Genomic DNA, 14,119 nt, shown 5'->3' on the forward strand with positions numbered 1-14,119 from the left:
TTACGTTTTTCCTATACCTTCCATTATAGCAAAAACGCCCCAAAAATGGTACAGGCACTGCTTTGCGGACCGCAAAGCAGACGCAATGCGCTGATATGAACTTTCTCATATAGATTTATTTATTTAAGTATTTATATAGCGCCGACATATTACGCAGCGATGTACAGAGTATATTGTCTTGTCACTAACTGTCCTTCAGAGGGGCTCATAATTTAGACCCTACTATAGTCATATGTACAGTATGTATCGTGTAGTGCATGTATGGTCTAGGGCCAATTTTTTGGGGGGAACCCAATTAACTTATCTGTATGTTTTTTGGGATGTGGGAGGAAACTGGAGTGCCTAGAGGAAACCCACGCAGACACGGGGAGAACATACAAACTCCTTGCAGATGTTGACCTGGCTGGGATTCGAACCGGGGACCCATCGCTTGCAAGTCAAGAGCTCTAACCACTACGCACAAGCGTTTTGTGTGCGAAGTACTAGGCCGCAATGCTTCTAGATATTACAGTGTGATTTATTATGGAGGGAGTTCTAGAGGAGGGGAGAGGCGTGTGAGAAGTCCTGGGTGTGGGACTGGGAAGAAGTCAATATGACTGGAGGGGATCATTGGCGGAGTACAACAGGTAGGGGTGTCTGGAATAATCACCATTTCATGTAGGCCACATAGACAAGCACAAAAGCTTTAGATTTTGAAGTTGTGCTAATCCTATGACCTGATTGTTAGGAATAATAAACACACCCAACTGCCTCTGTTATTATTTCTAAACACTGAATGATAATAAAAATCTTTTTTTAGAACGTACTGTGTAGCGAATTGGAAGCAAATAATTAACGATTAAACTAAAGTAGTTCCCTATTTGCCTCTAAGAAGCCCCTTGTTGTTCCGTAAGTACAGTAATAGTTATGCAAAGTATTGTTAGTGGGACAGGAAATGACGGGGAACCCAGAGAATAAGACATCAATAAAAGTAGAGGTTTGAGGCCCCTTGTACACTTGGTGAGGTGCGATCATTAACGATCATTAATGATCGCACCGCTCCCGACAAATCGCAGCGCACATTATAGCTGCGGTGGCGCAACCTAATCAGTGGGGCATACTTTCCATAGAGTTCAACTCACTTTCGGGGTTACTGTGCATGACGCAAATATAACTCTTGCGGGGCAGCGATGGGACTAACCGCAACACGCCACACTGCAATCAGTGTAACAGCCCCGCGACTTCTGTGACAGGATGCAATGATTTTGTGTGACGCAATGTGACAGTCCATCCAAAGTGGAAAAGGGACCTTGTGGTGGCAGGATAGTGTAATGGTTAAAGTGACACTTAAGCCAGGAAAAAAAAATGAGTTTTACTCACCTGGGGCTTCTAGCAGCCCCCTGCAGCAGTCCTGTTCCCTCGCAGCCACTCACTAATCCTCTGGTCCCCGCTGCCAGCTAGTTTCGTTTTTGCCGACAGGCCCGGCCGTCAGGACTGGCCACGCGTAGCTTTTTCCGCATTCCCGATTGTAATTAGCGCTATTGCGGGCCGCAACGCATACAAAAATACGCGTTGCCGCATTACGCACGCATAGATATGCGACAAAGCGTGTATAGTCTGAACGAGGCCTTAAACTCATTTTTTTTTCCTGGCTTAAGGTTCACTTTAAGGGCTCTGCCTCTGACACAGGAGACCAGGGTTCAAATCTCAGCTCTGCTTGTTTAGTTAGCCAGCACCTATTCAGTAGGAGACCTTGGGCAAGTCTCCCTAACACTGCTACTGCCTATAGAGCGCATCTTAGTGGCTGCAGCTCTGGCACTTTGAGTCCGCCAGGAGAAAAGCACAATATAAATGTTATTTGTCTTCTCTTATAGACCATTTCCAGTGTTTATTAATTTTTTAACCCCTTCCACTTACCCCCAAGGGGACATGCTTCCTGGTGTCTGGGTGGATGAGCCAGGGACGGCACAAATGATGAGAAAAGCGGCAAGAAGTACCGGCGGGCGGAAAATGATGCACACGCAGCAGCCAGGAATGCCTTCCTATACGCTGTGTTTGGAGTGTAGTGTGAACCCAACCTAACTGTGAGGGTAACAATTGTAGCTTTATAGATGTGGTGAATATTACCAGGACATCTTCTTACATGGCAAGGTTTATTTCAGATGTATGGTGTATACTTTTAAGGTGCGTACACAATTACTGTTGCCCGCAGGGATCGTGACTTGATAACAGTTCAGGGCTGAGTGGTGCACAGATGTGTTGCTAGCCTACAGACTGATGACGTGTCTGTTGCTGTGGAGGGGGAAAGGAGGGAATTACGCACGGTGCATGTTGGATCGGTGAAAAGGAGAGCAATGCGCTTGGCTGAGACGATCCTGCACTCCAGATTTCTGGGTGACGCATCGGGGAAGCCAGGGCCGGCACTCCCATAGAGGCAAAGGGGGCATTTGCCCTAGGGCCCCCAACCTCTGCACAGGCCCCACGCCGCCGGCCCTGCTTAATGCTGCCTGCTCCCCCGCTCGCTCTGCTTCCCGTGGCCGTTGCTAACAAGCTGCAGCAGCAATTACTCACCTCTTCCAGCGGACGGCACAGTCCAGGCACTCTTGCCATGTTGTCCTCCACCTCCTCTATGACCCGTCACTTGTTTACAAATAACGTGCGCCGGATCATACAGCAAAGAGACTTTGTAAATAGGTAAATCTTTTGAATATCCAGAGCATACAACCATTATTGACCCCTGAGTTAATAAGACAGTTATTCTGTTCCGTGTTTCCCTGAAAATAAGCCCTCCCCCCAAAATAAGCCCTAGCAGCAGTCAAAGAGGAGGAAGAAGCGGGACACAGCGATGCAGTGCGAAGCGGCAGCCAGGAAGTGGACAAAGAGGTGCAGTGCCGATCAGGCACCAGTCAAGGTTATCAGCTGTGTGCAAGGATGACAGGGCAGGTGCCTAACCAGTACAGGAGACCCTTTTATCCTCCATCCTAGTCACCTCCTGTCACTCTCGCATCCAAGACTTCTCACGGGCTATCCCTTTCCTTTGGAACTCTCTCCCTCAGCCGGTTCGTCATGCCACGAGTCTGGAAACCTTCAAACGTACTCTGAAAACACACCTGTTCAGACAAGCCTATAATTTGCTATAGGCAGCTCTGAAGGCACACTGGATCACCCACTAACCCCTGTGTTTCTTTCCCTGTTGTTTCCTCCCCACTACCCTCTAGATTGTAAGCTCGCAAGGGCAGGGACCTCCTCCTAGTGTTTCTCATACCGCTGTAATTTTAACATATGCACATGTACCAACTACACATCAACTATGTATGTATTTGTATTTGTATTTATTCTATTCAATGCCATGACTGTACAGTGTCTTTTACTTCTCATGTATTTGTTCCCCATTATTTGTTTGTACTATGTACAGCACTACAGAAGATGTTGGCGCTATCTAAATAAAAAATAAGAAGAAGAAGAATAATGGTGTTCATATGAATATAAGACCATCCCTGAAAATAAACCCTAGCACATCTTTTAGAGCACAACATTTTGCAAAGCGATTTTCCTGTAATTTTTCACTGTACAGGAAATAGCGATTTTAGAGTGATTGCATTTTGTGATTCTTTAACATTTAAATGCAATCCCTACAAAAATGCTGTGTGCACCATGTTTGAGATTTCAGCAAATTACTACTTACCTGTGATTGCTACACAGAGGTGTATCTAGAGGGGTGCAGACATGGCTTGTGCCATGGGCGCCACAGCACAATGGGGCGCCATGCCACATGCCTCGAACTCAGACCTCAGATCAGATTAATTGGTATCTGGGGAACATGGCTACTTAATTTATTTATGAAGGTTTCACTTGGTTTAGTGTTAGAAAAGAGGACAGCGAGAGAATAAGAGAAAAAGTAACTTCAGCAATATCCTGAGCCAAAAAACACAGGTAATCATTACACATGTACATGAGAAAGGATGCTATTTTTAGAGGGTAAAGGGGCTCTGACTCTGTGTGTGTGTGTGTGTGTGTGTGTGTGTGTGTGTGTGTGTGTGTGTGTGTGTGTGTGTGTGTGTGTGTGTGTGTGTGTGTGTGTGTGTGTGTGTGTGTGTGTGTGTGTGTGTGTGTGTGTGTGTGTGTGTGTGTGTGTGTAGGGGGGGGGTTGGCACAATTTCAGTGTTTGCCGTAAGCTCTATATTACCCAGATACGCCCCTGTCGCTACAGTGTGAACACTGCCATTGATTTACATTGCCATAGAGCTTTTTCAAGCTCTACTGATTTAGGGCTAGTTCACACTTGGCAATTTTTCAGCACTTTGCTGATCGCTGGCACTAATGTATCCCTATGGATACATTCACACTGCAACGTTTGCGATTTCAATGAAACACAAATGCGTTGCATGCAGCGTTTTGAGGGTGATAGCGCTGTGATTCACTGTGATTTTGGCTGCAAATCGCGGAGCCGAACGTGGTGGCGGGCTAGTGGCGCTCCAAGCACCGAGTGTGAAGTAACCCTCACAGACAAGCTGAAATCGCTAGTAAAATGCTCCAGTGTGAATAAAGCCTAGAGTGTGAGCAGGTCTTTGCTATAGTACAATTCAGTCTGTTTTTCAATAAACAATGGGCCAGTATATACAATGGCAGGCAGGACTCAAAGCCTAGCTTAGCCGGTTGCATGAAAAAGACCAGCCACCATCGCATATACACTCTCCACAAAGGCCTCCAGCCTGGCCAAAAGAAGGCAGACTGAGCCTATTTATAGATTGATATTTGATGCGATATTAATGCGAAATTTTGGGCAACCTTGTTAATCATCATGATTTTCCTGTGTAAATTGTTGGTTGTTACGATAAAAAATGTCAGTTAAATATATCATATAGGAGACACACACAGTGATATTTGAGAAGTGAAAGTTTATTGGATTTACAGAAAGTGCGCAATAATTGTTTAAACATAATTAGGCAGGTGCATAAATTTGGGCACCACAAAAAAGAAATGAAATCAATATGTAGTAGATCCTCCTTTTGCAGAAATTACAGCCTCTAAATACTTCCTGTAGGTTCCAATGAGAGTCTGGATTCTGGTTGAAGGTATTTTTGGACCGCTCCTCTTTACAAAACATCTCTAGTTCATTCAGGTTTGGTGGCTTCTGAGCATGGACAGCTCTCTTTAACTCACACCACTGATTTTCAATTATATTCAGGTCTGGGGACTGAGATGGCCATTCCAGAACGTTGTACTTGTTCCTCTGCATGAATGCCTTAGTGGATCTTGAGCAGTGTTTAGGGTCGTTGTCTTGTTGAAAGGTCCAGCCCTGCCGCAGCTTCAGCTTTACCAATGATTCCTGGACATTGGTCTCCAGAATCTGCTGATAATGAGTGGAATCCATATGTCCCTCAACTTTGACAAGATTTCCAGTCCCTGCATTGGCCACACAGCCCCACAGCACCATGAATCCACCATCATATTTTTCTGTAGGTAGCAGGTGTTTTTCTTGGAATGCTGTGTTGTTTTTCCTTCATGCATAAAGCCTCTTGTTATGCCCAAATAACTCAATTTTAGTTTCATCAGTCCACAGCACCTTATTCCAAAATGAAGCTGGCTTGTCCAAATGTGCCTTAGCATACCTCAAGCGGCTCTGTTTGTGCTGTGGGCGAAGAAAAGGCTTCCTCTGCATCACTCTTGCATACAGCATCTCTTTGTGTAAAGTGCGCCGAATGGTTGAGCGATGCACAGTGACTCCATCTGCAGCAAGATGATGTTGTAGGTCTTTGGTGCTGGTCTGTGGATTGACTCTGACTGTTACCATTCATTGCTTCTGTTCATCTGATAATTTTCTTGGTCTGCCACTTCGAGCCTGAACTTGAACAGAGCCTGTGGTCTTCCATTTCCTCAATATGTTCCTAACTGTGGAAACTGACAGCTGAAATCTCTGAGGCAACTTTATGTATCCTTCCCCTAAACCATGATGGTGAACAATCTTTGTCTTCAGGTCATTTGAGAGTTGTTTTGAGACCCCCCATGTTGCTACTCTTCATAGAAAATTAAAAGAGTAGAAAACTTACAATTGACCCCCTTAAATACTCTTTCTCACAATTGGATTCACCTGTGTATGTAGGTCAGGGGTCACTGAGCTTACCAAGCCAATTTGAGTTCCAATAATTAGCTCTAAAGGTTTTGGAATCAATAAAATGACAACAGTGCCCACATTTATGCGCCTGCCTAATTTTGTTTAAACAATTATTGCGCACTGTCAGGGATGCTCGGATGTGCCTCATCCACGAATTCGGAAATCCGCGTGGTTGCAAAAAAAAATCCGCATTCGGCCCCGCCGCATGCGGATTTTCGTCCGCGTCCACGCAACCACGCGGATTTTTCCCGTGAATGGCGTAATCACGCGCGGATTCACGCCCGGAGGCGGATTTTCTTTTAACGTTAATAACAAAGCCCCCATACATGCTACAGTCCCCCAAATAGCATGGATTATCGAGGTGATAAGGGGCAACATAACTTCAACATAAAAAATTCCCCCCAAAAAATTTTTTCTAGAGAAAATGGATTTTAAAGTGAAATCAACACTTTAAATGGGGCTATTAATTGGTAATAAGTGGTTTTAAAAAGGGATATACGCGTTAAGCAGTCAAAGAGGTGAAGGCGAGTTCCAATGGCACTTGGCGGCGAAGGTACCGCTGGAGGAGGATGAGTGGCTGACGGCAAAAAGGCTCCAGAGAGGTTTTTGTAATTTTTTTTTTTTTTTTTTTGCAGCAATTAGCAATGACATCGCAGCAGAGTTGTCAGTGGACACGGGCAGTGTGAACGCAGAGTGCAGTGGTGGTAGCGACTGAGTCAGGAGAAGGACTATGCGGGCGGTCAGTTCAGCAGCACAGAAGGACCACGGCAACATACTGGTGGTAGTAGTAGCAGCACAGCGTCATAGTGCTGGCCAAAAAATTAAATGCACCCGGTGACCCGGGCAGTGTGAATGCAGAGTGTAGTAGCGACTGAGTCAGGAGGACAAAGCGGGCGGTCAGTTCAGCAGCAGCAGCACAGTAGTAGTAGCACAGCGTCATAGTGCTGGCCAAAAAATTAAATGCACCCGGCGACCCGGGCAGTGTGAACGCAGAGTGTTGTAGCGACTGAGTCAGGAGGACAAAGCGGGCGGTCAGTTCAGCAGCAGCAGCACAGTAGTAGTAGCACAGCGTCATAGTGCTGGCCAAAAAATTAAATGCACCCGGCGACCCGGGCAGTGTGAACGCAGAGTGTAGTAGCGACTGAGTCAGGAGGACAAAGCGGGCGGTCAGTTCAGCAGCAGCAGCACAGTAGTAGTAGCACAGCGTCATAGTGCTGGCCAAAAAATTAAATGCACCCGGCGACCCGGGCAGTGTGAACGCAGAGTGTAGTAGCGACTAGCGACTGAGTCAGGAGGACAAAGCGGGCGGTCAGTTCAGCAGCAGCAGCAGCACAGTAGTAGTAGCACAGCGTCATAGTGCTGGCCAAAAAAATTAAATGCACCCGGCGACCCGGGCAGTGTGAACGCAGAGTGTAGTAGCGACTGAGTCAGGAGGACAAAGCGGGCGGTCAGTTCAGCAGCAGCAGCACAGTAGTAGTAGCACAGCGTCATAGTGCTGGCCAAAAAATTAAATGCACCCGGCGACCCGGGCAGTGTGAACGCAGAGTGTAGTAGCGACTGAGTCAGGAGGACAAAGCGGGCGGTCAGTTCAGCAGCAGCAGCACAGTAGTAGTAGCACAGCGTCATAGTGCTGGCCAAAAAATTAAATGCACCCGGCGACCCGGGCAGTGTGAACGCAGAGTGTAGTAGCGACTGAGTCAGGAGGACAAAGCGGGCGGTCAGTTCAGCAGCAGCAGCACAGTAGAAGTAGCACAGCGTCATAGTGCTGGCCAAAAAATTAAATGCACCCGGCGACCCGGGCAGTGTGAACGCAGAGTGTAGTAGCGACTGAGTCAGGAGGACAAAGCGGGCGGTCAGTTCAGCAGCTCAGAAGGAGGACCATGGCAACTTACTGGTAGTAGTACCATAACACCAAAAAATTAACCAAGGTAGGCACTAGGCAGGTAGTAAATGTCTTTATAAAGGCAGGCATAGTTAACAACAGCACATGCAGCAGCCACTTCATGTCCCCCTGTGTCCGACAATAGGGGCCAGGAACTCACCTTCCACCCAAGCCTGGTTGATTTTCAGGAAGGTGAGTTTGTCCACAGAGGCGTGGGAGAGCCGAGAGCGCTTCTCTGTGACCACGCCACCGGCCGCACTAAAGCATCTCTCTGAGAGGACACTGGAAGGAGGGCAGGGTAGGAGTTCCAGGGCGTACTGGGAAAGCTCGCTCCAGATGTCCAGTCTCTTGACCCAGTACTCCAAGGGGTCCACGGGGCTGTCGGTGTCATTGAGCCCGCTGGATGACCCCATATAGTCAGACACCATGGTGGTCAGTCGTTGCTTGTGCTGGTTGGTGGTGGATGCTGTGGCGGGCACCTCTGTTCTGGGCTGCTGCACTGCATACAGGCTCTTGCTTAGGCTCTTCAGGTCTCCGGGGCGCCAGTTGCTGCTGCTGCTGCTGGTGGTTGTTGTTGTGCTGCTAGTGGCAATGGCAGGCACCTCTTGCTGGCTTGGCAGAGCAGTTACAGTGGGGGTGGAATGCTGGGGGAATGCTTCCAGTAGTCTGCGCACAAGGGCCTCCTTCAACTCCCTTGTGCGTTGCTCGGTGGTGGATGGCGTCATTAAGTCTCCCAGCTTCCCCTTCAGACGGGGATCAAGCATCAAGGTAATCCAGATGTCCTCCCTTGAACGCATCTGGATCACCCGGGGGTCCCTGCGAAGGCAGCGCAACATGTGCACAGCCATGGGAAACAAGTGGGCCCTGCCAGCAAGATCTTCCTCGTCCTCGCCATTGTCCCATAACGCATGCCTGTCCTCTTCCTGTGCCATGTCGTTGTCCTCCTCAAACCGCCATCCACGTACAACGCCTGCTGCACTCTGCTCCTCCTCCTCCTCCTCATTCAGGTTAGGGACCTCCAACTCTTCCACTACCTGCTGTGAGCACTCCTCTGAGCTGGACTGTGCTGCCATCTGCTCCTGTTCTTCCAACTGCCTCAGGGCTTCATCCCCACGCTCAATTAAATTGTCCATTGCCTGCTCCAGTAGACAAACCAAGGGCACCCACTGGCACACAGAGGCCCGCTCCTCACTGACCATCTTGGTTGCCTCCAGGAAGGGACTCAGCACCAGGCATACTTGCTGCATCAGTGTCCACTGAGTGGCAGTAATCATGGGGACTTGCTGGTTGCTGGGGACACTTGGGTCTAGCATGTAGGCCCTAAGAGCCAGCCTGTGCTGACACAGCCTCTCCAACATGGCCAGAGTCGAATTCCAGCGAACTGGCATGTCGATGATCATCCGGTGTTGTGGCCTTCCATACTGCTGCTGTAAGGTGGACAAGAGTGCAGAGGCAGTGGCTGACAGGCGGAAAAAGCGTACCACCGCCCGGGCATCCTGCAGCAGCTCGCTCATCCCCTGGTAGGTGCGCAAGAAGCGCTGCACCACAAGATTGAGCACGTGGGCCAAGCAGAGGATGTGCTGGAGGTTTCCCTGCTGCACTGCTGCCACCAGGTTGGCCCCGTTATCGGCTGCCACATACCCCACTTCCAGGCCTCTGGGGGTCAGCCACCTCCGCTCCTGCTTCCTGAGGGCGGCCAGGACGTTGGTGGCCGTAAGCCTCTCCTTCCCCAGGGTCACCAATTTTAAAAGGGCTTGGCAGTGCCGAGGCTTGGCGCTGCTGCTGCCGAGGCGGGCTTGCTTTCCGGGTGCTGAGGGAGTGTCGTGACAGGACCCTTCTGCATCCCCCCTGATCCCGCGTGGTGGCACCACTAGCTGGGCTGATGCGCTCTTGTCCTCCCTCCCTTCCATCAGTGTCACCCAGTGGGCCGTAAAGGACAGGTAGCGACCTGTCCCAAATCTGCTACTCCACGAGTCCATGGTCACGTGGACCCGCTTGCCCACAGAGTAGTCCAGGGAACGGGCCACGTTTTCCACCGCAAACTTGTGGAGTGCTGGGATCGCGCTCCTGCTGAAATAGTGGCGACTGGGGACTTGCCACTCGGGGATGCCAAATTGGAGCAGCGTCCGCATGGCGCTCCCCTCCTGCACCAGGGAGTAGGGAAGCAGCTGTGATGCCATGGACCGGGCCAGCAAGCCATTTAGTTTGCGGATCCGCCTGTGGCTTGGAGGCAGAGGCTTGGTCAGACCCTGAAAGGTGTCGCTCAGCAGGGTCTGACGACGCTGGGATGCAGGGGAGACAGAGGAGAGAGACGAACACTGGCTGCCAGCCTCAATGTCTGTGTCCTGAGCAGCCGAGGTGGAAGAGCGCTTGCGTGCTACTACTGCTGCTGCTGTGGGGGATTCACGACCCTGAGGGAGGGAGGATGCTGCTGCGCTGGTGGGCCTTCTGCTCTCAGGAACCCCTGCCAGCAGTGCCTGCTTCCTCTTAAAGTCCGCATACTCGCGGCAGTGGCGGCTTCTCAGGTGGCCCTGGAGGGATGAGGTACCCATCTTGCTCAGACTTTTCCCACGGCTCAATCTTTTGCTGCATAACCTGCACACCGCATACCTTTTGTCATCAGTACATTCCTCAAAGCAATCCCACACTGGTGACTTTAATTTACTGCGGCCCCCACTAGCAGAGGGTGCAGAGGAGCAATGTGTGGTAGTAGTTGCCGGGGGTTGCATGGTGGTGGTGCCGGCTGAAGCAGTGTCCTGTCTACTTCCTCCACGCCCACTGCTGCCGATGCCCCTGCCCCTGCCTGACATATGGCGATATCCTTGCCTAGGCCGAGGTGACTCGTCATCCTGCTCTGCCTCTGACCATTCTTCCACGGACTCAGCAGGCTGCACATAGTTAGGGTCCACAACGTCGTCATCATCAGCAGCATCATCATAATCCAGCTCTTCCTCTGACTCCCCCGCCTCCTCTTCTGTCCCTACATCCCCAGACACAGACCCCTCTTCTTCATCACCAGAACTCAACAACGCTTGTGATTGTGGCCCGATCTCAATCTCTGCCACATCAGTCCCCAGTAAGTCCTGAGCTTCTTGCATCAGCAGGTTCCCAGATGCCGGACTGAGGGACAGAACGCTGTCATCCTGGGAGGGCTGCTGACCAGTGGGTGCTGGGGTGGATGTCACAACAAGCGTGGGATGTTGGCTGCTGCTGCTACTGCTTGGAGTGGTGCTCACAGTAGAGGTCTGGGAGGAAGTCATGATGTCCATGAGTACGTCAGGTTTCATTTGCTCAACCACCACACGGGGACCAGAAACTTTAAAATATTTGGACAATGGCGTCCGCTGACTCGGCCCAGGCTTTGCTGCCCCCCTTTCTGCTGCATCACGACCACGTACAGCTGGGCGTCCTCTCCCTGGACGTGGAGCAGTCCCAGAAGTGGCTGAGGCAATTAAACTCCCTTTCCTCTCACCCCGCGAAACCCTGCCAGACATGTTGCTAGTAATGAATCACTGGATGCAGTGGGCACAGTACAAGGTCACTGAAGGATGCAGTGGGCACAGTACAAGGTCACTGAAGGATGCAGTGGGCACAGCAGTGGGCACTGGATATACAACTAGGTCACTGAAGGATGCAGTGGCCACAGTACAAGGTCACTGAAGGATACAGTGGGCACAGTACAAGGTCACTGAAGGATGCAGTGGGCACAGCAGTAGCCACTGGATATACAACTAGGTCACTGAAGGATGCAGTGGCCACAGTACAAGGTCACTGAAGGATGCAGTGGGCACAGCAGTGGGCACTGGATATACAACTAGGTCACTGAAGAATGCAATGGGCACACAAGGATGTCACACTGTGTAATGAGATGCTCATATGCCAGCGAGCGAGCGAGCAGTGGGCACTGGGCACGGCACAAGGTCACTGACAGAATGAATGAACAGCGCTGGCAGAGAGTGGCGGCGCCGGCGGTGTGACTGGCTGCCTGCAAATAGTACAAGTGTATAACTGTCACTGGAATATACAAGTGAACACTGCAGCTGCACTAACCTGCCTGCCAGCACTCTACACACAGATAATCCCCACTCCCACTACACTGCAGCACTGAACCTGCCTGCACAGCACTACACACAGTTAAATAATCACTAGACTCCCACACTCCCACTACACTACACTGACTACAACTAACTACAGCAATCACTCACTGACTAGCTAACTGTGTACAGTATAAGAGCAGTGTTAGCAAAAAAAACGCTTTGTTTTTAACACAATAAATGCACTTGCTCAAACAACAATGGCCTGGAGATAATCCTCTCAGCACCACAGTCTAACAAGGACAGAGCTTTTCCATCATGGCCGCCGCTTTATATTCAGGAGGGGAGGGCATAGCTCCCCTCCTGTGATTGGTTGCTAGGGCCTGGCTGGGGCACTCTGATTGGCCTGCAATGTGTCACTTCCGCATAGTTTGACGCATTTCCGCAAACCACGACTTCAGCACCGGGTTTCACGAGCGTGAATGCGGATTTCTGTCCGCATTCACGCGAAGCCGAAGTAGATTTTCGTGGTTGAAAATCTATTCACGGATTTTCGTGTCCGAGGCGGAATGTGTCAAAATGGTCGTGAATCCACGCGTAAGCGTGATCACGACCTGGCGGTGAGCACCACTGCGCACTGTCTGTAAATCTAATAAACTTCAATTCACTTCTCAAATATCACTGTGTGTGTCTCCTATATGATATATTTAACTGACATATTTTTATCGTAACAACCAACGACTTATACAGGAAAATCGTGACAATTAACAAGGTTGCCCAAACTTTCGCATTCCACTGTAATAATGTAATATAATGGACAACCTTAACAGTTTGTTAACAATTGGTGATGTAATCAGACTCCCACAAACCCAGAGAGCATTTTTTTCCCCGTTTTTCTCTTTTTTGGGGGGGGGGGGGGGGTCACTTTGTGGTCCTCCTGTGTCTCTGGGTTATTGCACACTTGCTATCCCAAATTTACCCTTCAAAACTGAAACACTTCGCCATCAGAAATCCAGGACTCATGGATGTCACGGAACGTTTTCCAAACTTTGATACATTTTGGCATACCTCTGCTTTGCCCACATTTTTGCCCCACCAAATGAGCTTATCTGCCGTGGCAGTCAGTCAGCTGACACGGGAAAAGATCAAATTACTGTTGTGATTAGTCACAAATGATCGGGAATTAGACAGGCTAAACTCTCTAAATACATACAGGGTGTATTTCTCTCTGTTTCCCTTCTGTCCTGTGCAAGAGTTCAGCTCCACTTTATTGGTCAGATCTGCTTTTATTTACAGAAAGAAGCTCTGTGCTGAGCACACATTAGGCTGAGTTGACTGTCACCTAAGTTTGTGTCTGACGCTCATACCACAGTTTCACTTCCCCTTCCTATATCGCTAAAGGTTAAATAACTTCATCTGTTTATTTGTTTCTTATGTTTTGTTGAGAAATGTAAATGGCTTAAAGTCAGGGACTGTTCTAGACTTTTTACTGCATGAGGCAAACTTGTGAGGATGCAGCAACACCCCCTCCCCCATTTAATGTTCTCACATGACATGCTGCAGCTCAATACGATAGCACCCTGGCTGGCTGTGATTCTGACAAACAAACTGCTCACCTCAGCCACTCCATTCCTCCTCAGTCAGAACAGCAGTGCCACTCAGGGCCGGGCCGAGGCATAGGCTGGAGAGGCTCCAGCCTCAGGGCGCAGTGTAGGAGGGGGCGCACAATTCATTCAGCTGTCATTCCTAATTGTGTATGAAGCAGAAAGAAATAAGAAAAGGGCATACATAGCAGTGACTGCAAGCCAGATAACTAGATATTAAGGTGTTGGGGAGGTTGTGGGCCCTGTGGCACCTCTTAGTCTAATAGCAATCAGTAGTGACGGCTGGGGTGGGAGGGATGGAGGGGCGCACTTTGGTGTCTCAGCCTTGGGTGCTGGAGGACCTTGTCCCTGCTCTGGTGCCACCTCCTCCCTTCTGCTGTGCAAGTCAAAGGAAACACTGCTCCTCTCTTGCCTTCCCTCTCCTCACTCACTGTCAGACTCCTCACACAGCACAACAAGCTGCTTTGACCCAGTGATGAGCTCTTCACCTCGCTTTTCCTACTCT

The 14,119-nt window shown here is 49.7% G+C and overlaps 1 protein-coding gene across 1 annotated transcript in view; it reads right to left on the bottom strand.

The window, feature by feature from the left end:
• The window catches only part of ACP5 (acid phosphatase 5, tartrate resistant), a 35,041-nt gene extending 21,220 nt beyond the window's left edge, over window positions 1-13,821 (bottom strand). The window contains exon 1 of the mRNA XM_068272184.1: window positions 13,627-13,821. Within this exon, the coding sequence (XP_068128285.1) occupies window positions 13,627-13,640 (14 nt within the window). The 5' untranslated portion in view covers window positions 13,641-13,821. The remainder of the gene's footprint in view (window positions 1-13,626) is intronic.
• Window positions 13,822-14,119: the final 298 nt, after the last annotated feature.

The sequence above is a fragment of the Hyperolius riggenbachi genome, chromosome 3 (assembly GCF_040937935.1).
Source record: "Hyperolius riggenbachi isolate aHypRig1 chromosome 3, aHypRig1.pri, whole genome shotgun sequence".
Taxonomy (NCBI): domain Eukaryota; kingdom Metazoa; phylum Chordata; class Amphibia; order Anura; family Hyperoliidae; genus Hyperolius; species Hyperolius riggenbachi.